Source organism: Canis aureus, chromosome 16 (genome assembly GCF_053574225.1).
Source record: "Canis aureus isolate CA01 chromosome 16, VMU_Caureus_v.1.0, whole genome shotgun sequence".
Lineage (NCBI taxonomy): Eukaryota > Metazoa > Chordata > Mammalia > Carnivora > Canidae > Canis > Canis aureus.
This window is the reverse complement of record NC_135626.1, coordinates 40,845,549-40,873,303: the sequence shown is the minus strand read 5'-3', so window position 1 is coordinate 40,873,303 and position 27,755 is coordinate 40,845,549. Positions and strand designations below refer to the sequence as shown.

The window sequence follows — 27,755 nt, the reverse complement described above, 5'->3', positions numbered from 1 at the left end:
CTATTTACTACTTCCTTGCAATCCTCCACCAGAAGTGGAGGGCTCTGGCCTTTTAAACTAGAGACCACCTGGCAAAGAGAATTATGGAGACAGCTATGGGCCCACTTCAAGCCCTGCTTACAGTCTAGCTTTTGGATTTGGGTCTCCTGAGTGGATTGTCCTGGACTCCAGCTGCCTGAACAGTGGCTTTCTTGGACTGGCTCTCTGACACACCCTGCTTATAAGATTAAAGGTACTTGGACCAACTCATTGCTTGCCCAAGGCCTGGTGATAGAGGTGGCGGCTGCAGGCCTACTGCTGTGATAATTAACAGGACACTCTGATGTGGGAACATGAAACTGGTGGAATGGTCATCCGATACTGGGAGGGATGTGGGGGGGACCTGAGACCCAGAATGTCAGTAGAGAGTAAGGTAATATCAGTTGGCCTTTTTACCCTGGAAAGAAATGTCTCACATGGGTGCACCCCACCCATGTTCTCCAAAACAAGAAAGGAGAAGCAAAAGCTAGGGGAGGCAACTGCCCAGAGTCAAAGAGGCTGGAAGTAGGGGAACACTCTTTCATTGTGATGGAGAAAGAACAGGCATCCCCTTCCCCACGTCTACAACCAATTTTTTTTTTTTTTTTTTATGATAGTCACACAGAGAGAGAGAGGCAGAGACATAGGCAGAGGGAGAAGCAGGCTCCATGCACCGGGAGCCCGACGTGGGATTTGATCCCAGGTCTCCAGGATCGTGCCCTGGGCCAAAGGCAGGCGCTAAACCGCTGCGCCACCCAGGGATCCCCATCTACAACCATTTAAGAGACCAGTGACTTGATTTATGTCCAGTGCTTTATTAAACATAAATAGTCTCATAAGAGGAGACATAAACACATCCCCAAGCCGATACAGAATACGTGTGAGTGTATTTCTGAGAAAGAAATATGTGAGGTCCCTGATCTGTTCTCTGAGGGGGTGGTCAGTCAGGCAGGGCCTGGGCCAACCGGTAAGGCAGATGAGGTCCCCATCCTGGGGTACTCACTGCTCCTGGGCGCCCCAGGAGATGTAGTCTGGCCGTGTGGCTGCATGGTACTCGTCAATGAGCTGCTGCACAACTTCCCTGGACGTGTCCAATTCGTCGAAGTTCTCCTTGAAGATGTCCTCCTTGCGGAACTGCTCCAGGAAGGCCTCCCGCTTCCGCAGCTTGTCATACTGGCGACAGGTCCGCTCAAAGAGCTTGGTATGTGCAGAAAGCAGGGGTCACAAAGAGCTTAGAGTAGCAATAAGACCCAGAGAGCCGGGGAACCAGAGCTGGGCAATCCGCACATTAAGAGAGCTACAAGGGGAGGACAGCAGGAATGTGGAAAGGTGAGCCCCAACCAGGGAAGTGAGTGTTAACAGTGAGCCTCACCGAGGAGATGCTGGTATGGTTGGCCATCATGAGCCCACTGACCCGGTGGGCCGAAGGCAGGTAGGGAGACTTCCTTGACAGGGCCACCTGGATGCTGGCAGGGCCCCAGGGGATGAAGTTGGCCAGCTTCCGTTCCCGGATCCTCTGCAGACTCTTGTGCACCTGGCGGGGAGGGGGTGGACACAGCAGTGGTGGTGGTAGCCTCTCCTCTACCCTGTGGGTTCTGGGGGTGGCACGAAGGGGCCTCACCTACCTGGGTGGGGTCCACCTCCCCCTGGATGATGTTGAGGATGGCGATGTAGCAGTGGTTGGTCTGGCGATCCCGGCCTGTGGACACCATCACGTTCTTGGGCTGCAGCAACCGCCTCATGACATCCAGGACCGTGGTCTTCCTCACGCTGGCCACCTGAGGGGAGAGGAGGCCACAGGGACCAGGCCAGCACTCAGGGCACAGTCAGTGCCTGACCCCACCAGACTCGGGCTAATTGTTCTCCTTGGGAAGTGTCCCGAGATTCAGGTCTACACTGAGCCTCTGCTGTGGGACCAGGAACCTTAGCCATCCCTAGCTCAGCAAGGTCAGCCTCCCCTGACCCCTACCCCTTCCCCGCTGACCCTGGGTGCAGGATCATTAGCAGACCCCACAGAGCCCGAGCCCTGCAGGGAGGCAGAGGCAGAGGGAAGAGGAGAGCAAGTCAGCTTGAAGCTGGACAGTCTGTGCCAGTCCCAGAGCACAGAGCCTCCCTCTGGGGGCAGCAGGGGGAGGGAAAGGATAGGGTGGGGGCTGCTAGGGTTGCTCCTACCGACTGGTCCGTGGTGAGCGGGGTGTAGCCCGTCATGAGGAAGTGGAGTCGAGGAGTGGGAATGAGCGAGGCAATGAGGCCGATGAGGTCGTTGTTCATGTAGCCGGGGTAGCGCAGGGTGGTGGTGCTGGCCGACATGATGGTGGACACCTGGGGACAGCAGTGCCACAGCATGGGCCTTGGCCTGGGGGGTGGGGTGGGGCTCCCTTCCTGAGGTGGCACTCCAACAAGGAGGGGTTCCAGCCCAGCGAGTCCAGGAGTGGGGGCTCACCAGCTGGTTGATCTGGGAGAAGGACGGGTTCTGGATGTGCAGACGGTCTGTGGCGATCCGGTTCAGGGCTGTGTTGTCCAGCACCACCTGGGGGGGACAGAAGGAATGGGCGCTCTGCCGGACTCTGGTCTCTGAAGCTTAATTTCTTTGGTGCTTCATCACCAGAAAGACCCATTAAAAGGCACTGGTACAGGACTGGGACATAGGTGACTCAAAACAGTCTTTTTAAGTGCAAGAAAATAATTAAATAAGACAGGGGTGCTGGGAGTGGACAATGGCAGAATCCAGGACGCACCACACAGTCTGCATTCTGAGTCAGCCTCTTAAGTGTGAGCAGGGAGTTGTAGGGCTGGACCACCACATCGCTCATCTCGTCCTGGTTGGGAAACACTGAGTATGTCTGCACCAGCTTCTTGGGGTACCTGGGGTGAAGACGAGGGTCAGGGTAAGACACTGGAGGCTTGGTAAACAGGAGGCTCAGGATAGTCAGAAAGCAGTTGAATCTAGATGAGGAACTTGGGGTGGGACACAGGATCAGTAGAGAAGGGAGACTTGACTTTTGGAAGTCTGCAACCCCAAAGGATGAATGGCAGAGACACATCTTAGGACCTAGGGTTCTAACTCTAAAGCAGCCATACTCTGTGAACTTTCATCTCTTCACCTAGGGCCTAGATTCTAGGCTCTGGATCCAACCACCCAGAGTGTAATCAGGTTCATGGTTATTGTATCTTCCCTTTCCTAACTACAAGAGCAAACAGAAGGGCTCTTTCACTGCTCCAGCCAATAGGAAGGCATAACTGATAGGCCTCCCAATTACTTGAAAAACCAAGTCCTCCAGCCCCACAAAACACAGACTTACCTGTCATTCAGCCGTTCTAAGAGGTAGGAGCCTAGGCCAGAGCCTGTCCCCCCAGCAATGGAGTGACACAGCACGAAGCCCTACATGGGGAAGGGGCAATGAGTGCCTAGGTATTGCATTTCAAACTGGACCCATCCTACAATTTCTTGGACTCCTATTTGCCCGAGCCCTCTCCTCCATCTTCCTCACTCCATACATACAGCTTAGGAGACTCTGCCTTGTGTCCAGCAAAGCCCAGTGGCTTGTCCAGTGCAAAGGGCACATGGGTAGGTCTTACACCTAACAGATGGCTTCTAAAGGATGTTGCTAAGCCTTCTCTATGACAGCTCCCACCAGCATTCCTAAGACACTCACCTCTAGACTGTCACTACCATCTGCCTCCCGGTCTATGATGTCAAAAATGTCTTCGTGGATCTTCTCTCCCTGTATAGACATGGGGAGTGTCAGAGTGGGACAGAGCTATGGGACAAGGACTCTGACCTTGGAATAGCCACCCTGTATTCTCCTTATAGAACATAAAAGTCCTTTTTTGGAGCACAATGGCCCTGCTTTATATTTGCATTGAGAGGCAGTAAAGCACAGTGGGTATGAGCAGACATTCTACATCCACAGTGTGTGGGGTCATGTAGCTCTAGTTTTATTTAACCAAGTGACTCTGGGCAAGTTATTCAGTTTCTTCATCTGTATAATGAAGGAAATAATACAACTCCTCAGTCCCTTATGTAAAATTCTTGGGGCCAGTTATGTTTTGGAATTCAAATATTTGCCGCGCTAGTAAGGTAATAAATACGGTACTTATATGTAATATATATATATATATATATATATAAAGTAAAACACCAGTGGGTGTCTGATGTATGCTAATCAAATATATTAATATTTCTGCAATGAAACATTAAGTAATGACAAGTTGGATAAAAGCTATAAAATAGCCTGTCTCCACTGAAATTTGTTTTTGTTTTTAAGATTTTATGTTTAAATAATTTCTACACCTAATGTGAGGCTCAAACTCACAACCCCGAGATCAAGAGTCACATACTCTATTGAATGAGCCAGCCAAGCACCCAAGATTTGGTTTTGTTACTGAGTAACTTATAAATCTTGTGGTTTCAGAGCTTTTAGGAATCTGAAAAAGCAGTTAAGAGACTGTGAACCTATAATATTTACCTCTACAGTTGTCGGGAGGTTTAAACAACTTCTAGCTAAAGTGCTTAGTACGGCCTGGCACATAGCACTAGCAAGTGCAGTCTTAACCGTATTACATAGTTGAGTTAGCTAAAGAACTCTCCTCAGCCCTCTCTCTCTCTCTACTACTCATACGGCCCTGATCCGGTTTTGTCTCTCTCTGGCAAGTCATACCACCTGTCCTCACACAGGAAGGGAGTTGCGGGTCCTGCCAGGGAATAGCAAATGACCTGCGAGAATCCACTGGCCCAATTGTTGCCAGCTCCTCCTCCATGCTCTGACAGGTAGATGTTCTCTGGGTTGTAGAGCTTGGCATAGGGGGAGTTGAGGATGGAGTGGATCACCCGTGGCTCGAGGTCCAGCAGCACTGCCCTGGGGATGTAGTGCTCATCGTCTGCCTGTCAAGGGGAGCCCAGGAGGGGGGCCGAGTCAGCAAAGGCCCAGTCCTCCATCCTCCCAACTCCTGCCTGCCCTCCCTCCTCAAGCCAGCCGCAATGGCTCCTCTGCCCAGCGGGTTTCCCGGTACCAGGCCGCTGCCCTTCCCTACAGGCCCCCTGGCCAAGTCGCTAGGGGCACCTGGTAGAAAAAGACGTCCTTGCGGTCAGTGCCCTCGGTGGCGAACTCCTCCACGATGCCCTCGGGGCTGATACCATGCTCGGCGCACAGCTGCTTCCAGAACTCGAACCCAACTAGGGGAGGAGGGGCGGACGGGGGAGAAAGAGGATATCTTGGTCTGGGCAGATTCCAACCAGGAGCTGGGGGACTGAGCGCCTGGGTCCGAAGATAGGAAGTCAAGCCTCGGGAGTCTCCCACGTCAGAGGAAAGCGCTGTATCGCCAGCGACTGGGAGGGGAGGGCCCCTCGCCTTGGGCAACTGGACACTGGGTCAGGAATGTCCCGCCTTTGGGAAACCACGATTCTGGGAAGGGCAGATGGAGTCCAGGATCCCACAGCGAGATCCCGCAGCGTCTAAGGAACCTGGCTAGTGGAGGGGCCGGAGGTTCGCTCACTCTGATTGCCGCACTGGCCCAACTGTAGGGTGATGATCTCCCTCGGCATCGCTCCTCAGGTACCGGCGTTGCAGCCGCTCCCGCCAGCCAAGCCGCGGCTCGCTAGCCGCTAGCCGCACCACGCAGGCGCCGAACAGCCTGCTCCGCCCACGAACTTTCTCGGCTCCAATGGGAACGGAGTTCTGACGACGGCAGGTCCTTATTCATTTGGCTTCAGTCAAGAGGGCTGCGCGTGCGCAACTCCAGGCCGGGCTCTGCGCCGGGGCGCGGGGCACGTACTTTGACGCAGCGCTCTCTCCTCGGGGTGGACGTGGGCAGGTCCCTGTACGCAGGCGCACTGTGGAGGGACGCGGCCTCCCCCGCCGAATCGCGCATCTGCGCAGTTGGTGTTTATTGTGACCGTCGGGCCGCGGCCCCGGATGTTGTGGCTGCCGGGGGGGAGATGGCGGAGGCAGAGGGGGTGGCCGCGGCCCCAGGCCCAGCTTCGGGGCCGGCTTTCAGGAGCCGCCGCGCTCTGTCAGGCTCCTGGGAACGAGACCAGCAGGTTGAGGCGGCGCAGCGGGCCCTGGTGGAGGTGCTGGGGCCTTACGAGCCTCTGCTGAGCCGGGTGCAGGCAGCCCTGGTGTGGGAGCGGCCAGCCAGGAGCGCCCTGTGGTGCCTGGGGCTGAACGCGGCTTTCTGGTGAGAGAACTGGACCCTTGGAAACCCTCCCAGGCGCGAATCCGTCAGGTTTTTCTAGGGCTCTACCACTCGCCTCCCCTGTTTTCTTCGCTGCATCGGCTCCTTCCAGTACCAGCCTAATTTTGCCTCACCTCCTTCCACCGCATCCCGCCTTTAGGCTTTGGCACCGCAGTCCTCCCCGTGGTCCTCCAGTCATCTTCCCTGCTTTACCTGTTCCCGCAGCCTCGCCCCGCACATACGGCAGGAGCTTCTGGTAACATCTTGAGCCGCTCGCAGTGAGCGAGGGCGCCTCGTCTTGGCTCGGGAAAGCTGTGTCACTTAAGGCCATCACTTTCCGTCTCTTGTTTGCTCCAGTATGGTTTGAAGACCATCCCCAGAGCTCTGATTTTAGCAGTTGTTATCGGGGTAGTTGCATGAGGCGTGAGATGTTTGCAAAGGTATCCCTAGGTGTGATAAGAAAACAAGCTTGAGTGATCTGAATTGGCACGTTAGGTGTCCTCTCTCCTGCTCAAGGGAAGTTGTGAAGTGTGAGCGTCAATGAGAGCCTCCAGAGCTGCAACTTGAAAGAAAATTAGAAGCTCTTGAAGAACAAGAAACAGTTATGAAATAGTGAGAGTGAGATTTCACCCATTTCAAAGCCACTTAGGATTGCAACTCATCCCTGTCCCAAGGAATTAGAGATTCATTCTTAGGCACGGTTTATAGGCGGGGAAATTGAGGATGCCTAATAGCGTGTGTGAATTTTCCTGAGCTGGAAAAGTGAGACTATAAATATGCTTTAAAAGTCAGTGTGTCATGCTTTGTGAAAATGGAACTGCTGCTTCTCAGTTGTCATGATCTAAGGTGGGCATAGGTCTTCATAAGATCTGCTGAGCATACTTTGGAATTAACTCATAACTAGGAAAGGTTATTCACCAAATTCCAAGGGAACTGAAGTGGGTGGGGGGAGGGGCTTCAACAGCTGAATGAAATAAACCTATTCTGGATAAGTATGAAATGGAACAATGTTTCCAAAGAAAATTTGTTTCTGCTAAAAATACATATTTTTTTGCTAAAAATATTTTTATCCTAAAATTTCTTGTTTTAAAACCAACCCGTTTATTATCCTTTGTCTGAAAGATTTTCAGTGAACTAGAGTAAAACAATTTCAAATTCATTGACAGAAAGATGTAATTTTCAGCTATTACTCCCCTAACAGTTTGAAAGGGACTCAGGTTAAAGGTGTTGCAGCAGTCTCTGGCATTAGTTGTTTCCAGTCTTTAACAAACTTGGTGATAAAGTTTTCCTACAGCATTCTTCATTTATTTTTGGTAGTGCTTCTTTGATCCCCAGGTACCTACTTCTCTTCCTGTTCCTCTCTGGCAGAAACCTTTAACTGTAGCATCTCAATTGGGAGCGTTTTCCAAAATGATCTTCTTTTCCTTTCCCCATCTCCCCCATTACAACCCCTAACCCCAGACCATCTAGTCAAAACTTCATTTTTTACCTACATTGAGATTGTACTCCAAGGGGAGGCAATTTGTCCTCAGTAAGCCAGTTTGGATCAAAGTGTGGTTAGCTGACGTATAAGCTTCATCAGGATTTAAATGAGTAATGAAACCAAGGGTTTGTTAATACAAATAGATCAGTAGCATGTATGTTGTTATTTCTGAAGGGACTTTCCGTAGGCCTCTTGCCTGAGAGACTTTTGAAGTAGAATGTGGAATTGAGGTCTGAACATGATCTCCTACTGAGGCACCACTTTAAATGTTACAGGTAGCTTTAATTTGCTGGCTCTCAACAAGTGTTTGTTAAAGTTTACTAATATGCTATGTTTAGAATCTCACTCAGCTCCCCATTTTTACTCTTGGTCTCTGAAAGCCTTGTGATTGGTCTTTGTCTCTGGCATTTCCTGGTAGCTTGCCTGCTGTGTGTCCAGAATATGGTTACTTGGTACCTTCCCATCCCTCTAGAAGTAGGTGGAAAAGAGCTATAGCAAAATGAAGGTGCGACTCCTGAGACTCTTGCACTTTAAGGAGAAGAGGACTCCTACCCCTTAAGGCTACAGAGTGACCTATAGTGTTAAACCCCCAGAGGCTAAGGTAGTTTGGTGTGACAGTTCACAGGATTGTTGTTTTAGGAAATGAGCTTCCTTGGGAGGCAGTTTGGGTTAAAACTGAAGGTTAGACTTAACATTCTAGTAGTATCATATTATTATGTATGTATGTTGACATTTCAGTTAGGAATGTTGAAGGGTAACTGTGTAGTTCTCTGATACTATAAATGTTTAGAAAATGTAAGGATCATTGGCTCAGGTCGGAGAGAAATTAAGTCTGAAAGTTTTTTTCCTTATTTGTGTTGAATAATGGTACATCTATTAACTAAGATGTCTTACACATTTTGAGGAGGTATTAGAAGATTGGATAGGAGTACAAAAATCACCAGAGTTGACATAGGTATCTCTTAACTTTCTTAAAAAAAAAAAAAAAAGATTTTATTTATTTATTCATGAGAGTCACAGAGACAGAGACACGGCCGAGGGAGAAGCAGGCTCCATGCAGGGAGCCCGATGTGGAACTCCATCCCGGACCCCAGGATCACGACCTGAGCCGAAGGCAGACACTCAACCACTGAGCCATCCAGGCGTCCCTCTCTTAACTTTCAGTAATATGGATTCTCAGTCAAAGTTTTTCTGTACCTATGAATGTACCCTCTTAAATTTTAGTAAAACAGAATAAAAACAACAAAATAAAAGAGATAGATGTATAGCCTTGCTATAGTATTTCAGGGCTTTCATTCTTTTTTTTTTTTTCTTCAGGTTCCAGAGCAATTATGGTGATTATGTCAGAAGTCTTCCAGTCTATATTGCTTCTGGTCACTGATAATGTTATTATCTCTAGGATAATAACGGCAATGTCGGGCCTTCCTTTCCAGTAGGTTGTGTTTGCATTAGTGTGAGCACCACCTGTAAATGAGAGATTTGAAGGAAGAATATCTGAGTCAGCAAGAATGTATCCTGACAGATTCAGAAAAGAACAGGTTGGAGTTACCTGCTGGTTAAATTCTGATTTAGCAGATCAGGGGAGCACCCAGGAGCCCTGGAAATATGGATGCATTCTAAGCCTCCCCTTTCTGTGAAGAGCAGCACATGATTCAAGGAAGGCTAGATGATTCTGGAGCTCCTTTCCAGTTTTTAACATTCTAGGATTCTAGACAGTCTTTAAATTAGGGATATTGCTTTAGAGCAATCACTAGCTGATTCCCTGTTGAGACCTGCTTTGACAGTCACTTGTCTGCATTAACCATCCTATATTCTAGGGGATATTATGGAATCTATTGTTTCCACAATTAAAAAAATAAAATTGTTCCTTCACCCCCCCAAATAAAAAAATGAGAAGTGATTAAAGGTGTACAGCAGTTTTGATTTAAAAGGTCAGAATTTGAGTGAAAAACAACAGTGAGGAACAGGAAATGGAAGGCAGGGCCCATTTAAGTAGAAACATTTGTTTTGTGAGAATTTACACATCGAATTTCAGATGAAATCTGTTGAGCAAATGTTTCTAATGCTAGTCTTCAGAAGGTTCTTATTGCTTTTGGTAGCCAAGGAGACACCCAAAGATGCCTTGGCTTACATTTTTTTCACCTCTCTTTCACCATCAGTTTTTATCTGTCCTAATTGTAAGGTTGGGTGCTTTCTGTCCATTAACATAAAGTAGGTGTTTAGCAGCTAGCTGGTTTCATTTCTGGTTTTGTGTAAGCAACAACTATCACTACATTATGTGAGTTGGGTTAATTTTTTTCATTCTGATTTACCAGTGACTGGCTCATTAACCAGCGGCCACAAGTGCCGTACAATAATGGGCTTTTTGTCCCTATAGGATGGGAAGGAAGCTTTGTTCTGAAGTGCCAGTGAGACAGGCTTACTCTGTAATAACAAAAGGAAACCAGAAATAGTATCTTCTTTGATGGAAGATAGACATGTGCTCTTTGTTTATGATTATAGCAAATTCTAATTTACCTGTACTAATGAGGATTCATCAGATAGTTAACCTCAAAAAAATTGTTCAGTTTTGGAATTCCTCATGATATTTCTGGAGACCAGTTTATTTTTCCAAGGAATATTTTATTTAGACTGATAATTGGATTTATTTATTTGTTTGTTTATTTAGACCCTATCCAACCTTCATTAGAGACACAGAGAGGGAGAGGGAGAGGCAGAGACACAGGCAGAGGGAGAAGCAGGCTTAATGCAGAGTTACTGATTTGGGACTCAATCCCAGGACTCTAGGATCATGCCCTGGGCGGAAGGCAGGTACTAAACCACTGAGCCATCCAGGGATCCCCGATAATTGGATTTTAACTCCTTTTTTTTTTTTTTTTTTTCTTAATGATAGTCAGAGAGAGAGAGGCAGAGACACAGGCAGAGGGAGAAGCAGGCTCCATGCACCGGGAGCCCGACGTGGGATTCGATCCTGGGTCTCCAGGATCACTCCCTGGGCCAAAGGCAGGTGCCAAACCGCTGCGCCACCCAGGGATCCCGGATTTTAACTCCTAATAAAGGGGATGGAAAGTTTACAAAAGGGCTGGGGAAAAAGCAGAAAATAATTGATGGATATATATCTCAGTAGTAGTAAAAAATGTGAATGTAAATGGCAATGAGTTACTAATTTCTGCTTATTAGGTTCTTTTAAATGGTAGTATCTAATTCTGGGGAAAATATGTAAAAATTGGCATGTGGTTGACAGAAACATAAATTGGATAATCTTTCTGGAAAGTAATTAGGCAACATATATTAAGACATTTAAGTTAGTATCTTGGGGTGCCTAGGTGGCTCATTCAGTTAAGCGACCAACTCTTGATTTCGACTCCGGTCACGATCTCAAGGTTGTGAGATCAAACCCAACCTTGGGCTCCATGCTGGGTATGGAGCCTGCTTGGGATTCTCCCTCTCCCTCTGCCCCTTCTCTCTCTTAAAAAAGAAAAAAAAGTGTCTTTTTAGAGACTGGAGGAAATGGGGAATGATTGCCAACTGGTAATGGCTTTCCTTTTGGGATCGTGAAAATGTTCTAAATTAGATGATGGTGATAGTTGTACAACCTTGAATATATTAAAAACCATTGAATCAGACAATTTAAAAGGGTGAATTTTATGGTTTGCAAACTCTATCTCAGAAACACTTATAAAAAAAGTCAATGCCCTTTGACCCAGTAATTCCAGTTAAAGTAATTGTGAGAACAAAGATATATGCTCAGTGATACATAGTTCAGCTTTTTTTATATCAAAAATTGGAGACATTTGTTCAATTAGAAAAGATTTAACAAGACTAATTGTGTATATATATATACACACACACACATATATACAGTACAATCATTTTAGAAGTTTTTGATGTTTTTCTGGTGACACAGGAAAACCTATCTATTGTCAAATGAAGAAAATTGTTTTGGTTTTTTTTTAAGATTTTATTTATTCATGAGAGACACACAGAGAGAGGCAGAGACATAGGCAAAGGGAGAAGCAGGCTCCATGCAGGGAGCCTGACAAGGGACTCAATTCCAGGATTCCAGGATCACGGCCTGAGCGTGATGTCCCAAAGAAGAAGGTTTTTAAACCAGATATGGTATATACATCCATGGATGTATATACCATATTTTTTTAAATTTTTTTTAAAATGAAAGAATAGCATCTGTTCACATTTGGGGGCATGTATGTGGATAAGGGGCCATTTTTCAAAACTTTTTCTTGGGATGCCTGAGTGGCTCAGCAGTTGGGTTTCTGCCTTTGGCTCAGGGTGTGATCCTGGAGTGTGATCCTGGAGTGTGATCCTCTTGTGAATGAATGAATGAATGAATGAATAAATAAATCATTTTTAAAAACCACCAAACATTGTCTTTTTTTTTTTTTTTCACCAAACATTGTCTTAAGGAAAATTTTAAACATGTCCATAAGTAGGTAGAGTAATAATATGTACCATCATGTACCCAGCTTTAAAATTCTTCGGTTCATGGCCAACTTTGTGTCTTCTGTACCTCAGTTCTTTTTCACCTCTTCATTGTTTCGAAGCAAATCCCAGGTGTCTTATAATGTTATCTGTAAATATTTTAGAATGTGAATCTCTGAAAAATAAAGACTTTAAAAAAATAACAGCACCGGGCAGCCCTGGTGACGCAGCGGTTTAGCGCCGCCTGCAGCCCAGGGTGTGATCCTGGAGACCCGGGATCGAGTCCCGCATCGGGCTCCCTGCATGGAGCCTGCTTCTCCCTCTGCCTGTGTCTCTGCCTGCATCTCTATGAATAAATAAATAAAATCTTAAAAAAAAAAATAACAGCACCATTATCATATGTAAAAAATTAATGACTCCTTTCAGTGTTCAAATTTCCAGTTTTTTCATAAATACTATTTGTGTTTTGGGGTGCTTAGCTGGCTCAGTCAGTAGAACATATGACTCTTGATCTCAGCTTGGTGAGTTCAAACCTCACATTGGGCATAGAGCTTATTTAAATTTATATATGTATATATATTTAAATATTATTTGTTTTTAAAAATTGTTTGGAGGGCACCTAGGTGGCATAGTCAGTTAAGCATCCAACTCGATTTCAGCTCAGGTCATAATCTCAGGGTCACGAGATTGAGCTTGGAGTTGGGCTCTGTGTCAGGGGCATGGAGCCTGCTTGGGATTTTGTCTCTCTGCCCCCTCCCCTAAAAAAATTTTTTTTTAAATAATAAGATTGTTTGGATCAGGACCCAAATGAAGTCCACATATTATAACTGATCTGTTTTTTACATATCTTTTATTCTGTTGACCTCCTTTAGTCTTTTTTTCCTCCCTAATTTGTTGGTTGAAGAAATCAGTTTGTCCTATAAAGTGTTTCCCAGACTGGATTTTGCTTATTGCATCCCTGTGCACATTTTCCCTTGTGCTCTATATTTTTGTAAATTGGTAGTTGGATCTAGAGGCTTGATCAGATTCAGGTTCAAGAAATTTCTTTTGTTGTTTGGTAAGAGTGTTTCGTAGATGGTATACTAATTTCCTTTTTAATTTCATTTTTCATTATCGCTTACATTTTTAAACTCTCTCCAATAAACATGGTTGCCTTTACGAATAAGAAAAAAATGCATCATTAAGAAAAAATAGATTGTGAACCCACAAAGGATAAAGGCTATGGGCAATCCCCAAATTGAACAATTCACATGTGAATATTCAGAATTGACTTCATTTGCAGTTGCTTTAGTTAAGTTGGGAAGTTCTCATGCTGATTTTAGTAGCTGAAAAATGTTTCACATACTGTCTTATTAAACTCATATACTGCTATATCTGCATGTGAGTTTTTTGATCTGGATGAATAGACATTGGAGGACTAAACCAGTCCAGGAGAATCCTTATTTTTCATCCATCCTTTACCTATACTGATCTCAAAAATACTGTATCTTCAATTATATCTTATCTTTTTTAGAAAAAGATTTTGTTTATTAGAGAGTACAAGTGAGGGAAGAGGAAGAAGCAGACTCCCCACTGAATAGGGAGCCCTACACTAGGCTGGATCCCAGGACCCTGGGATCATGACACCAGTGGAAGGCAGATGTTTAACCAGCTGAGCCACCCAGGAATCCCCAACACCAACTATGTCTTGTCTCTGCACTTACTTGCAGAGTTTTCTTACAGGTGGGCTGCCTGGTTATGTCTGGTAAAATGATAAGCATTTGATGTGACTTCTTTTCATCTAGTCCCGGTTTTACTCTTTCTGAACTTTTTTTTTCAAAACACACTAATCTGAGATTGATACTACCTTTTTGTTTAGGGTTTTAGTATTGAGGCCTGGAAGGAAGGAAGCACACGCTTACTCATATTTTATGTTTGACAATCAGACCTCTAAGAGAACATTGATGCTAATTGTCTGGTTACCTTGGAGGGGTCAACTGCAGTGTATTGAGGTGATCTTTCCATTAAGTTTTACCTTTATGGAAGAAACTATTTTCCCAAGAAATGTCATTTTACACCACACAGAAAAACTTCTGAAATTCCTACATTGGCTTATTCAAGAAAAAGATAAATCTAGTCCTAAAATTAATTTATGGGCCAGGATTAATCTTGTTCAAGAAGATGTTCACAGTTTTAGCCTTCATGACCCAAAAATATACCTTTTATAAAACTTTACTGTATCACCTTTATCTGCAGGATAAAATCCAATATGCTTGTCATAAAAGGCCGTTCATGATCTGACTCCTTTTTTTTTTTTTTTTCCATGATCTGACTCCTGACGCTATCCCCATATTCATCTCCTCCTTGTGTTCTGTTTCAGTTCTATCAAAACTGCTTGTCGTTCTTTAAATATGTCATGCCAGCGGGCTATTCTCCCTGAGTACCCTCTCCTCCCCACATCCTTTTATCCTGTTTTCTTACCATTTATCTGGGTTTTCTTTTTCTTTTCTTTTTTTCTTTTTTGTATTTTATTTTTTCAGTTATCTCCACACCCAGTGTGGGACTCAGACCCACAACCCGAGATCAAGAGTTGCATACTCCACTGACTGAGCCAGCCAGGCACCCCATTCTTACTTATCTCTTAAATTCCAGTTTAGATGTCCTCTTCTTTGTTATCGTTAGCTTGTCATGTTATATTGCAAACCCAGATAGACACATAAATACACTTGAAAGTAAGGTCCATGTCTTTCTCTTTTCTGTAACTGCTATAACTGGGCTGCATACCTCAAAGCCTCTACATAAAATGAGCACTCAATAAATGTTTGTTGGATTGGATTGAAACATAGGTGGGAACTATAACAGACTACTAGAATAGTTCAGGTCTTGGATAAAGTATTTTTACCGCCATCATTTTTGGAAGATCAGCCTTTCTTAGAAGGGCTTAATATCCTCTCCCTACCCCACTTTATATTTGTTAGTAATTATGATCTGGGAAGTAGAGATTGCAGACAGTCTGGATTGCCTCCCCAGGGAGCCCTTTCAAGCACTCTGGAGAAAACGGTGGCCCTGCCACATCCTCCTGCTGCCAGGAATGAGAAGTAGCGGCACTGAGGAGCAAAAAGCTCTAGAGCCCTTATCCTTGGCCTTGTTAAATTTGCTTGTTAGTTGGGTTGATGAGTTGGCCTTGGAGAAAAGGTTAATGACTAGGCAGCTCTAGAGGCTTATTTTTGTTAAGCTGCTTTCATTCTTTAATCTCATGTATAATTACAGTGTCCTTTAAATGGTGGTGGAGGGGAATTGGAATAGGGTTATCACTGGTGACTGGAACTTCACTCTTTGTGTAGTTTTTAAAATTACATAACATGGACTCATGTTTTTTTTTAAACAATTTTTTTAAGATTATTTATTTACTTATGAGAGAGAGAGAGAGAGAGGCAGAGACACAGGAGGAGAGAGAAGCAGGCTCCATGCCAGGAGCCCGACGTGGGACTCGATCCCGGGACCCCAGGATCATGCCCTGAGCCAAAGGCAGGCGCCAAACCGCTGAGCCACCCAGGGGTCCCCCCGGACTCATGTTTATTGAAAACCAGTACAAAAATATCTAGAAATAAAAAGTTCCTCTGCCAATCCATGAATATGTAGATGTATTCATATGTACACATAGATAAAGCTTTTTTTTTCCATTTACATATAAAGATTATACTCTATTGTTCTGTGGTTATGTCAAGTCATTAGGTAGTGTGCTGAGCTGAGAAAGCAAGAGGTCATTTGTAACCAAACCAACCTTACCCTTGTTTGATCCATTTGCTGTGATAATAGCTAGTAACACTTCTACATTGTAAAATTGAATAGAACTACGTCTTAGGCTTATATTTTCTTGTCTTTTTAAGCAAGATGAAGTATGACTATTAAAATTTTTATTTATTTATGTATTTACTTATTTATGAGAGAGAGAGATAATGAGAGAGCATGAGCAGTGGGGAGAGGGAGAAGAAGGTTCCCTGCTGAGCAGGAAGCACAATGTGGGGCTGATCCCAGAACCCTGGGGTCACAACCTGAGCGAAAGGCAGATACTTAATGGACTGAACCACCCAGGCGCCCCAAGTATGATATTTTTACAGGGAATTAAGTATGTTGTTTCTAAAACCTACAAACAATCCTCCAAATTCTGTCATTGTTACCACTACATACAAAGAAACTGGAACACGAACGCCTAGGTGGCTTGGCAATTGAGTGTCTGCCTTTGGCTCAGGGCCTGGTCCCGGGGTCCTGAGATGGGAGTCCCACATCAGGCTCTCTGCGGGGAGCCTGCTTTTACCTCTGCCTGTGTCTCTGCCCCTCTTTCTGTGTCTCTCAGGAATAAATATAAAATCTTAAAAAAACAAAACAAAACGAAGAAACAGTCTTTAAAGAGGTTAAGCTAATTTATTCAAAGTCATATGACTAAGTGAGTGTTCAGAGAATCAGACTCAAGCCAGTCTGACTTGAAAAGCTATGCCTACTACAGTCCCTGCTGAACCATCTATGGTCAGGGCCAGTGGTGTCCCTGATCTGTTGCAAATCAATACTTTTGTAAAATGCAATATAAATGAGTTACTAGAAAAATTAAGTTACTAGAAAGTTACTAAATTAAGTTACTAGAAAAATTAAGTTTATTTATTTATTTAAGATTTTATTTATTTATTCACGAGAGACAGAGAGGCAGAGACACAGGCGAGGGAGAAGCAGGCTCCATGCAAGGAGCCTGATGTGGGACTCGATCCCGGGACTCCAGGATCACGCCCCAGGCTGAAGGCGGCGCTGAACCGCTGAGCCACCCGGAGTGCCTGAAAAATTAAGTTTAAAAGACAGAAAATATAAACCCAAATGTGTTCTGTGATTCAAGATTACTTGGTCAAATTGCTATAAATTTTTTTTTAAATGTTTACTCTAAATTTTCTACTTGGCTTCCTCACAGACTGACAGAATTAGCTTGTGGGCCAGCACTGTCCTAAAGATACTGAAAGGCTGGTGTAGTACAAAGACTCATAGAACTTGTTTTTTGATTATCTTTTTCCCCCCACATTTTGTGAAAGATTTATTTTATTTATTACATTTTTACTTATTCATTTGACGGGAGAGAGAGTGCAGGAGAGCACAAGCAGGGGGAGCGACAGGGAGAGGGAGATATAGGGCTTTAGTTTTCTTGTATTGTCTTTGTCTGGCTTTGATATCAGAGTAATGCTGGCCTCATAAAATCAATCAGAAATGTTCCCTCTTCAATTTTTTGGAAATGTTTAAGAAGTATTGGTGTTAGGGATCCCTGGGTGGCGCAGCGGTTTAGCGCCTGCCTTTGGCCCAGGGCGCGATCCTGGAGACCTGGGATCGAATCCCACATCGGGCTCTCGGTGCATGGAGCCTGCTTCTCCCTCTGCCTATGTCTCTGCCTCTCTCTCTCTCTGTGACTATCATAAATAAATAAAAATAAAAATAAATGTTTAAAAGAAGTATTGGTGTTAATTCTTAAGAACTGGCTTTTATTATTTATTTTTTAAAAAAGATTTTATTTATTTATTCATGAGAGACAGAGAGAGAGAGAGAGGAAGAGACACAGGCAGAGAGAAGCAGGCTCCACGCAGGGAGACCAACGTGTGGGACTCGATCCTGGGACTCCAGGATCACGCCCTGGGCTGAAGGCAGGCGCTAAACCGCTGGGCCCCTATTAATTCTAATTAACTAGAATTAATTAAATTCTAATTAACTAGAATTAATTAAATTCTAATTAATTTAATTTAGAATGTTGCTTCAGTGCTAACTTTCTGTTGACCTTAATCAAATCATTTTACTGTTTTAGACCTGAGTTCCTCCATCTGTAAAAAGATACCTAATTGAATTACATGCTTTGTAACACATCTCTATCAGTTTGTTGCCCTACAGTGGGGTCTAATTTGGTAGAAGGGTGTTTGTTTTCATTATAATAAGTTATCAGGGATGAATTTCTCCCTGAAATTAATAGAATTGCAGACTTGAAAGAGACTTTAAGAAGTTATTTGATTTAGTCCTCTGCCTTTACAGAAGCAAATTATCTCTTCCCCATAAATACAATAGATGATGTTCAGAAAGCTTTTTTTTTTTTTTAAGATTTTATTTATTTATTCATGAGAGACACAGAGAGAGAGAGAGGCAGAGACACAGGTACACAGGTAGAGGGAGAAGCAGGCTCCATGCTGGGAGCTCGATGTGGGACTCAATCCCTGGTCTCCAGGATGACGCCCTGGGCTGAAGGCAGGCGCTAAACCGCTGAGCCACCCGGGGATCCCCTAATGTTCAGAAAGTTTAAGTGATTTTCTTAAGGTACGTAACTAGGACTTAAGTATGTTTACTAAAGCCTGAAGTATACAGATGGTCCTTTCCGAAATTAGCTTAATTGAATAATAATCTTCTGTTTTTTCTTCTCTGTAGGTTCTTTGCACTGACATCCCTTCGTCTTGTGTTTTTACTTGCATTCAGCTCGATGATCATTGTATGTATAGACCAATGGAAGAACAAAATCTGGCCTGAAATAAAAGGTGAGTTTGATAGCATTTAGAACAGTCTGAACTGGAAATGGTCTTTCCTTTAATTTTTACCTTTAGTTTTGGGGGTTTATGAGGGAGTGTATAGAACTGGGAATATCTTTTGATGTGTGAATTACTTGTTTTAGGAGACACTTGAAGGGCTGGTGCTCCATCGGTAGTTCCTTACAGCTGCATTCCACCTTTCCCATTGTTACTAAGCTCAAGAAATCTGTATCCACCACCTGAGATATTCTTGCCCTTATAATTGGCCAGAGGAATAAATAGTCTTCAAGTTAAAAAAAATAGATAGACATATCTACATCATTGGATACTGCATCTTTACTGAGGCAGTATCAATTTGCCTCTCAGGAATTTCTTTTAAATTGCTTATTTGCAAAAAACACTAAGCTAAGCATTGTGATTCATATAAAGTAAGATACGTTTCCTTTTCTCAAAGATTATATAGGCACAAACAAAAGACCAGTGAAATGATAGCTACAGAACAGTACCAGAGATGTCACTGTGTAGTATGTAATTGGTATGTTTGTCATGTATTTTGGCCCTGGTTCAGGGCTTGAATGAAGCAAGTGACTTGAACAAGTGAAGAGAGAAGTGGTGTTTCTAGTGGCACCAGTAGTTCGATTAGTCTGAGAAACCAGAAGCAGCAAAGCATCTCCTGAGAACAAGGAATTAGTCACTTTCACCAGAATGAAGAGGTCATTAAAAGGAAATAAAACTGATAATATGTTGGGATTAGATTTTACAAGGCCTTCAAGTTAGGCCTAGAAGTTTAGGCTTAATCCTATAGGTAGTGAATGATCATTGAGCATTTCTTTTTTAGAGTTATATTGTGAGGTGATACAGAAGATTGATAGCATTTTACAGGATCACATGGAAAGAAAAGGGAAAGAGGGAGACTTGATAGGAAACTATGACTGTATCTGTGTGAGAAATAGAGAGGTATTCATGGAAACAAACAATGGGTGGCTTGGAGAGCTGGGAAGAAGAAAGATACATTAAGACTGATAAGTAGGGAATTAGAAGAATAAGGGATAAACGCCATTGAAGTGTTGGCAGGATATTTACATGAGAGTATATAGCTTTTAAATACATTCCCATCCTATTTTGCAAAGACTTTAAGGAATCATGTAGTTCATCACCTGTCTTATGGCTGGTGAATGTCAAAAGATGACATCATTCATTGTAGTTAATGCATCTCTTTTTAAAGAGAAAAGGCAGATTTCTGGATTTGGAGTAGTTCTAACATGCCTCAGTAACCTGGTGCACATTGATGTATGTGAGCAGCCAAGACACCCTTGAGGGGTAGGGTGGATCATTTTTCTTGTGCACCTTGGCTCTCAGTTGTAGTAAGTAGAAGGGACCCTGATGTTCCATTTGGATCCCCTCACCCGCCCACCAGAGAAATGAGCAGGCATCAGCCATCCTCCCCATGTCTGCACTCCCCTAACTCTGTCAGTATAACCTGGTGTCTCCTTTTTATTGGCTATTACTATTTTCTTTTCCCCAAACCTATTAAAACTCGAGCTGTCAGACCAACAGCCTAACATTTTTATGTTTAGTTTGCCCTACCAACTAATGCTGGTGTTTGTTTTAATATTGTAGTGCCAAGACCCGACGCATTAGACAATGAGAGGTATGGAACACTAATTAAATCCCTTTTTGTTGCTCTGATTGATTCTCTTGTTGTAATATTCTGGTTACATGTTGTTAACTCCATGTTATGGATACAGAGTATGAGCTGAGAACCTAGTCTGTTCCGAATAATCATCTTAACAAATCCTAAAGTTCAGGTAGCAAGTTGAGATTGCTAGTGTCCTCTGCTATTAACAAGAAAAGTTTCTGAAAAGGAGCATTATAGTGCCCTGTAACCTGATATGCCAAGGAGTTAGCTGCATTTTTTAGCTCTACTGTAAAAACTTAGAGGCAGCTTATTTCATTTGTTTCCTGACTTTTATTCCAGATCATTTAGTGTTTTCTGTGACCTCTAGCTTTTTAAAAAGTTTCTGGTCAGAAAACACATTGGTTCCTGGCATCAGCAAGCCAAAGATTCCTCTTGTGTCTTACAGCTCTTGCTTTCATTTCTCAGTTCATTCATCCCATATGTTTGATCCAAGGAATTTCCTCTGCTATGGTTTATTTTACTTTTGCTATATTTATTTTCTGAGGGACACATCTACCATTGCCTCCCCCTCAGCAGCAGCAGTGTCAGATTGTGTTTTACTTTTATCCCTGAATTGCAATCACAGTGAATTGCAATGGTCCGAGTGCAGGGAAGATGTTTCTAAGCACAAAGTGCCTTGGAGCTAGTGGCAGGTTTATACACGTGGATTGGACTGCTTGCTCATAGGGTGGAGTTGTCAGAACAAATGTGCCCTCCTAGTCCCTAAATTCAAGTTTCAACCTGGTGAGACAAGAAAAAAGTCCCACTTCACCTCCAAAGCACCTAGAACTAGCCACTCCCAAGCTCCAGTTGAAACCTAGAAGCAATGGCTGCCAATGCCACAGCAAGATGGGGGGAATCCCTCAATACCCTCCTTTCACAGCTCCCCCTTCTCTCTCCTATAGCTGGGGCTTTGTGCACCCTCGGTTGCTCAGCGTGCCCGAGCTCTGCCACCACGTAGCTGAAGTCTGGGTTAGTGGGACCATTTTCATAAGGAATCTTGTGCTTTTCAAAAAGCAAAACCCAGGCAAGGTAAGACTCTTCCCTTTTCACTTTCATTTCTGGCTTCTCAGTATAGATTATGCTAAAGTGAAACAGTCTTTTGACTACATAGTGTCATTCAAGAGAGAAAAAGACCGTGATGATTGTGGAGGCAAAGAGAATTTGTAGGAAGGGCTTCTGACCAGCCACTAGGACTAAGGGAAGAGGTTGATGACTCCTTTAGGTGCTTGCCTCTGAGATAGAGCCATCTTCCTGCCCCACGATGGAAAAGAGAGCTTGCTTGTGTGCATTCTGTGTCATATTAAACATGTGGTAGGTTGTTGGGTTTTTTACTTTTTTTACTTTTTTTTTTTTTTAACTTAAAAAACCCACCACCACCACTTGCTTTCCGAGAGAATTTTTGGCGAAGCCTGTGCAAACCAATTTCCCAGCGGGAAAGGTGCAGCCCTGTTGGGTTAGCAAAGGAAAAGGAGTTTGAATAAAATGGACATCCTCCTTTTCATCCCAAGCAGAGTCACCATGAGATGCAAAAGTGGCTAGACACAGCTGTCATTCTGACGTGCCCACTTATAGGTCATAGTCATTTCAGTCGTCTCCACCTTTCCCTTGTCCGCACCCCAGTCTCCTGCCGTGTAACAGAAAATACTGTTTCCTGACTCCTCTAGTTCTGCTTGCTGAGCTGTGGGATATTGACCTTTTTGGCCGTCTTGGGCCGCTACATCCCCGGGCTCCTGCTATCCTATTTGATACGTAAGTATGGCACATACCTCCTCCGGAGCTTTCCCTACACCTAGCTTTTCTAGCCACAGCTAACTCTGGGTCTAGGAAGAGGACTTTTATATTTTGGTTCTCCAGGAAATGACCTGTTTATATTTTCATAATCTGTTTGGTGTCATGAAAATATCTTTCTTCTTGCTTATAACAGCCTCCCCCCACACAAAGGGCTTTTCTTACCAAGTCAGCTTTAGAAATTGATGAGGGTCCACTAACATATATTGTATTACCAGCCCTAAAGGACTGTCTGTCCCTGTTTAGGAGGAAATTTTTAGAGTTAGTATGTTGTGTGACAGAATATAACTTTTAGGGGTTTCTCTACTAGGTTCTGCTTATCCTGGAGCACTTCTTTTTCTACTGGAGCACAGTTTTTTTAGATTTAGTTACTTCCTGTTGGCATGAATTTTGCGTGGGGCTGGAAAAACTGAGGAGCTATGTCTGTGGCCAGCCCCTTACATGATTTGTTGTCATTACTGAGGCATTGTTACCATTTAGCCTGATTTATGGCTCAATGACACTTATATGCAAGTGACCACACCTGGTTCTGTCCTTGATAAATCAGTAGCCCACTCTAATGTGCAGAGCCATATAGGTGGCGGCAGAAGTCTTTAGACTTTCCAGAGCCCCTCTCATGTGGTACGGGAGACTGTTAAAGATCACCAGCAGAATGAAGGAGAACTATTCCACACCGAGTGTCTAGTCAGAGGACACAATAGCAGAGGGACGGTCGGGACTGTTTGTACAGCCCCCTCTCCACTTTGCCACTGTCTCCCACTCCTCTCAGTTGTCACTGTCATGACGTGGCCTCTTGCTGTGTACCACCGGCTGTGGGATCGAGCATATGTACGGCTGAAGCCAGCTCTGCAGCGGCTGGACTTCAGTGTCCGTGGCTACATGATGTCCAAGCAGAGAGAGAGACAATGTAAGTGTCAAGGAGAGGCTTCCTTCCACTTGGGCAATTTGGGGAAGAGAAGAGAAAAGCCCATAGGTCTGACATAACGGGCAGGTCTTCAGAAGTGGGAGAAGTGGGGTGTGGTTGTTTTGTAAGGGGGGGTAGATAAAAGTGATATTTTATTCCAGGGAAACCTCTGCAGGCTTACCAATTTTGGCATTTGGGATTCTGGACACTCCCATTTTAAGCAAATCTGGGAAAAGCTCTTCCAAGTTGAATAAAAGTCAGACAGATAGCCCTAATGTTTGCTTGCTTTTTATGAAGCACTTTCCATGTGCCCAAGCACTGTGGTGGCAACTCTGCATATTTTTATTTATTTTATATATTTTTTAATTTTAATTTTATTAACAAGTATTTTACTTAATCTTGACAACCTTGAGAAAAGAAATTGAACTTCAGGGGTGCCTTTTTTTTGCCAGGACCCTGGAAACAATTCCACATCAGGCTCCCCATGGGGAGCCTGCTTCTCCCTCTGCCTCTCTCTGTGTCCCTTGTGAATAAATAAATCTTTTTTAAAAAAGGAGAAATTGAACTTCACAGGTAGTAAATGGCAACTCCTAAACCAGGCCTCTTTTCACTACTGAAAGCTGCTTTCCAAAGGTGATACTTTCATACTGCCTGAGAAGCCAGAAGTATACTAGCCTAAGACCCTCCCAATACATGAATGACAGTTGTGTGAACTTTCTCCTCCCTTCTGTGGGCTGGTGATATTTGGTGTTTTATTAAGCCCTCACCTTCAAAGAGCCCATTGCATGGTCATCAAGGCCCAGCTTATCCCCTGGCACAGCCAGCTGAATAGTATCAGTACTCAAAAGCCTGATTTAACCAAGGTGGGGCATCTTTGCCCTCTCTATGATACTGTCCACTTTCCTCTTGACATCTGTCTGCCTCTGACCTATCCTAGGAGTTGTTAATCATCTGACCAGAACAAAAATGTGAAGGGGCTGGTGGAGGAGAGGCATTGGAAGATCTTCTCTCCTATGTTATCAGCTTATCTTGCCACTTAGGCTCAGCAACCCTACCCTTAGGCATTGTAATGTAGGCTTTGGGCCAAATTCAGAGGGTTCATTCTCTTATGTTCTGATTTTATGCCTTTGAAGTCTGGGGCGGGTGGGGTTCCCACCCACCCCCACCCCTGCCCTGCAAGGGAGGGTGTCAAGGCCTTCTGCTCTCTCTGTTTAGTATGCCGCAGAGCTCTATATCCAGAGCGTGCCTTGGACAACCACAGCGACAGTGAAGAGGAGCTTGCTGCCTTCTGTCCTCAGGTATCTTGGGTGCGGGAGGTGCAGCACTGGCTAGTTTTCTTTTAGCTCCCATTAACCATCTAGCACCTCACATTTAGGTGGTAACTAGGTTTTCAAGCTCATTATGGGTGCTTCAAGGCCCCACCCTCTCCTTGCCTGTAAGAGCCGTGAGGAGAAAGCTAGTATTCTTTTTGGACTGTGCGTAGATCTGTTTGGGTCTGGTGACCAGCACACCTTCTTCCATGTCTCCTTTTAATCTCTACCATCATGGCAGAACTTCTGGAATTGGCGTGATTGTCTTTTAACAGCCCAGCCCGTGTTATGTTGGGCAATGTATCTTCCTGGCCACCTGTGAAAAGTAATCTCTGGATCAGTTATTTGCTTATGAGTAAGTGGCTGGTTGACTCCCCAGACTGCTTTCCTTCCTGTGCTCAAGATTGATAAGTACAGGTATTTTCCTTGGAGCAGCCCAAAAGGGGTCAAGATATTGACTAAAGTCCCCAGTCTTGCCTGGTTGCACTGCTGGCCTTAGACTAGCCATTAGGGCCAGCTAATTAGTAGAGCTGTAACTGGGGAACTGCACCTTTTCCTAATGGCATCCTCTCTTCAGGCTTGTTGGTCTTTTCTTTCCTAAGCTGGATGATTCTACTGTTGCCAGGGAGTTGGCCATCACAGACTCTGAGCACTCAGATGCTGAGGTCTCCTGTACAGACAATGGTACATTCAATCTTTCACGGGGCCAGACACCTCTAACAGAAGGCTCTGAAGGTGAGGGAAACCGTGGACATGAGTTCATACAGCTATGACAGTTGCTGCTCAGCTTCATGGGCAGAGAGGATACTGCCCGGTCCTCTCTTGTTTTCTGAGGTGTGGAACAGGTGGCAGAGCAGCTTTGCGGGTATGGCTACAGCTGGGATTGCACCACTGCTCTCTTTGAAATCTTCCTGGAGCCTTGGGTTGGCAGAAGGGGATGGAATTCTTTGGACAGTAGAGATCATAGCAGTCTATAAGTGGAGGGGAGAAGCCGACCAGTACTACAGGTTTTGCTTTACCTTGAGAAATTCAGGGTAGAAAAATCTGGTTACATGGGGCTTGCTTTGTGGGGCTAGGGCACAGGAGTGGCAGGCTGTTGCCATGTCTCAAAAACACCTCTATTCCACTCTCCCAGACCTAGATGGTCACAGCGATCCAGAAGAATCCTTTGCCAGAGACCTTCCAGACTTCCCTTCCATTAACGTGGATCCTGCTGGCCTGGATGATGAGGACGATACTAGCATTGGGATGCCTAACTTGATGTACCGTTCCCCACCAGGGGCCGGGGAGCTCCAGAACCCCCCTGCTAGCCAGGATGAAGCTGTACTGCCGGAACTCCTTCTTGGTTCCCTGCCTGCAGGATCCAACCTCACCAGCAACCTTGCCAGCCTGGTCTCCCAGGGCATGATCCACCTGGCTCTGTCAGGGGCCTCTCAGCCAGGCCCTTCTGGCCCGCCTCCCCGGAGAGCAACAAGAGGCTTCCTCCGGGCCCCCAGTTCAGACCTGGACACTGATGCTGAAGGGGATGACTTTGAACTTCTGGACCAGTCGGAGCTGAATCAGCTGGACCCTGCCAGTTCCAGGAGCCACTGAGGCAGAGACTCCTTTTAGGGGTCACTGTGGTTTAGGTTTTTTTTCTTCCTATCCCACTTAAGGTGAAGGGGCAAGGGAAGAACCCAGGTCCCATCCACTGAATTATATATGTATGCTTGGTGGCCTGGTCGAAGCTCAGGCCTGCTGAGAGGATACTCACTCCCCTGCTACCAGCTGGATGCCCATTTCTGAGCTCAATCACTGCAGTGAGAGTGCCTCCCCCCCCTCCCCCCCGAGGGAGGCTTCTCTCCATCAGAATGGTACTTTTGGGGAACAAAGTAGTCAGGGGTATTGGTTCCCCTTTGAGGGGGTGCTGCTGTTTGCTTCTAGGTATGGGTGCTCGGGGGCCCTCAGTGATAGAAGCACCCTTCCCTTCCTTCCTTCCTCCCTTCATCACCCTCCTGGAGCTCCAAGTCAGGCAGCAGCCGGAAGTGTTACATTGCCATCTTCCTCTTTTGCTAAGCCATGATTTGATTTGTCTTTTTCTAAGCAAGTTTTTTGGTTCTGCAGAGCAGGCCTGCTCCCTCTGCCCCAGCCCATCCTCATTTCTTGAGGCCTAATCTCCAGTGCTCCAAAATAGTGCTTGTGAAATTTAGAAATGTGAACATGATGTGGGGGTGGGCCTCTTCGACATTACCTTGGGCTGTGGGGTCAGCTGGCTGAGAGGGTGAGTGCTTCTGTATCTCCTGGTCTCATGGAATCTTCTGAAGCTGCCTGGTCATTTTTGGTGCTGCTAACCCCCGGCTCCATTTGGCCATCAGCCTGAGCAACGAGCAAAGCAATACCATACCATATCCATTTCCATGTTCCTGTTCCTTCCCCTGCTCCTCCTTTGGAGAAGCAATAATTGCATGGGGGATGTCAAAGTAGCACTTTACAAATGGCTCATTGGCATTCACCCCAGGAGCCACCAGCTCTTCTTGCACCAGCTATTCTTACTCCCTATTCAGTTCCTTTTAATACTTTTATTTTCAACTGCTTCCCAACTTGGGGCCTCTTTTAAGGATGAGGCCAGTTAGCAAGAATATGTCTGTAGTCGGCAGAGACCTTTCTAAGGGGTATCTGTTCTACCACTCCTAGAAGAATCATGAGACAAAAACTAAAAATGGTAATTCTAAACCTATGCCAGCGTACAGCCTCTCTGCCTCCCCAATCAGAGCTCAGGCCAAACTCTTCTGTCCTCTTGCCCTCTGCATTAACCCTTTGCTGATCCTCAGGGACCACTCCCCCAACACCCCCATACCTGGGCAAGGGATGTTGGACAGAGCCCATTTTCATGTGCTGCAAGTGGGAGTGTGCTAACACGTTTGCTCTTGGTTGATGGAAAAGGTAGAGGCCAGGAGTGAAAATTAAGAGAAGGAAGAAGAGCTAGGTGCCTGTTTCACAGTCACTTGTGTGTGAAAGATTAGGAGTCAGTGGCATCTCCCCACTTTACGGTTCTCAGACTTTGGACACCTTCTATCTTCTCAGAGCCCAGATGAGCTCACAGGTGAGCTCTGATGTGGGAAAAAAAAACAGGAAGTGTGGAAGAGGAGTGGGTTTTGGTGTGTTTGCATGAGTGTGTAGCTTCAGGCCTTGGAAGTTGGCAAGAGGGAGGGAGGAAGGAGAGCAAAATCTTCAGAAGGTGTTTCTTGTACCTGGGGGATCATGCTCTGAATCTCCTTAGTCCTCCACTGTGAACTGGGGTGGGGATGGGTGGGCAGGGCGGGGGTGGGGGGGAGTGGTGCTGGGGAATAAATCTTGTATGAGAACAATCTTTAAGAGACTAATGTTGAATGGTGTCTTACCCTTGACAGTCTGTTAATCCAAAATGGGATTAATCTGAGGTGACAGCCTCAGAAGAGGA

The 27,755-nt window shown here is 45.0% G+C and overlaps 2 protein-coding genes across 2 annotated transcripts; one reads left to right on the top strand and one right to left on the bottom strand.

The window, feature by feature from the left end:
* Nucleotides 1–813: 813 nt before the first annotated feature.
* Nucleotides 814–5,689, bottom strand: TUBG1 (tubulin gamma 1). The gene is made up of 11 exons (XM_077853321.1): nt 5,515–5,689; nt 5,082–5,194; nt 4,736–4,903; nt 3,675–3,743; nt 3,321–3,400; nt 2,757–2,883; nt 2,462–2,548; nt 2,191–2,340; nt 1,644–1,796; nt 1,391–1,552; nt 814–1,215 (listed from the first exon to the last, which is right to left on the bottom strand). The coding sequence occupies exons 1-11, from the start codon at nt 5,561–5,563 to the stop codon at nt 1,018–1,020; spliced, it is 1,356 nt and encodes a 451-aa protein (XP_077709447.1). The 5' UTR covers nt 5,564–5,689; the 3' UTR covers nt 814–1,017.
* A 144-nt stretch (nt 5,690–5,833) lies between these two features.
* On the top strand, nt 5,834–27,498 carry RETREG3 (reticulophagy regulator family member 3). The gene is made up of 9 exons (XM_077853320.1): nt 5,834–6,195; nt 18,536–18,642; nt 20,254–20,284; nt 21,217–21,343; nt 21,979–22,063; nt 22,872–23,009; nt 24,222–24,304; nt 24,919–25,051; nt 25,452–27,498. The coding sequence occupies exons 1-9, from the start codon at nt 5,957–5,959 to the stop codon at nt 25,907–25,909; spliced, it is 1,401 nt and encodes a 466-aa protein (XP_077709446.1). The 5' UTR covers nt 5,834–5,956; the 3' UTR covers nt 25,910–27,498.
* The last annotated feature ends 257 nt before the right edge of the window (nt 27,499–27,755 follow it).

Bases quoted from the DNA above. Each gene is read 5' to 3' on its own strand.
- TUBG1 (XM_077853321.1), bottom strand. From the start codon at position 5,563: ATGCCGAGGGAGATCATCACCCTACAGTTGGGCCAGTGCGGCAATCAG. The intron at 2,549-2,756 runs GTGCGTCCTGGA...TGTCCCCCCCAG, and splicing joins CTCAGAATGCAGACTGTGTG to GTGGTGCTGGACAACACAGC. The intron at 1,553-1,643 runs GTAGGTGAGGCC...CCTCCCCGCCAG, and splicing joins GGGAGGTGGACCCCACCCAG to GTGCACAAGAGTCTGCAGAG.
- RETREG3 (XM_077853320.1), top strand. From the start codon at position 5,957: ATGGCGGAGGCAGAGGGGGTGGCCGCGGCCCCAGGCCCAGCTTCGGGG. The intron at 24,305-24,918 runs GTATCTTGGGTG...TTCTTTCCTAAG, and splicing joins TTGCTGCCTTCTGTCCTCAG to CTGGATGATTCTACTGTTGC. The intron at 25,052-25,451 runs GTGAGGGAAACC...CCACTCTCCCAG, and splicing joins TCTAACAGAAGGCTCTGAAG to ACCTAGATGGTCACAGCGAT.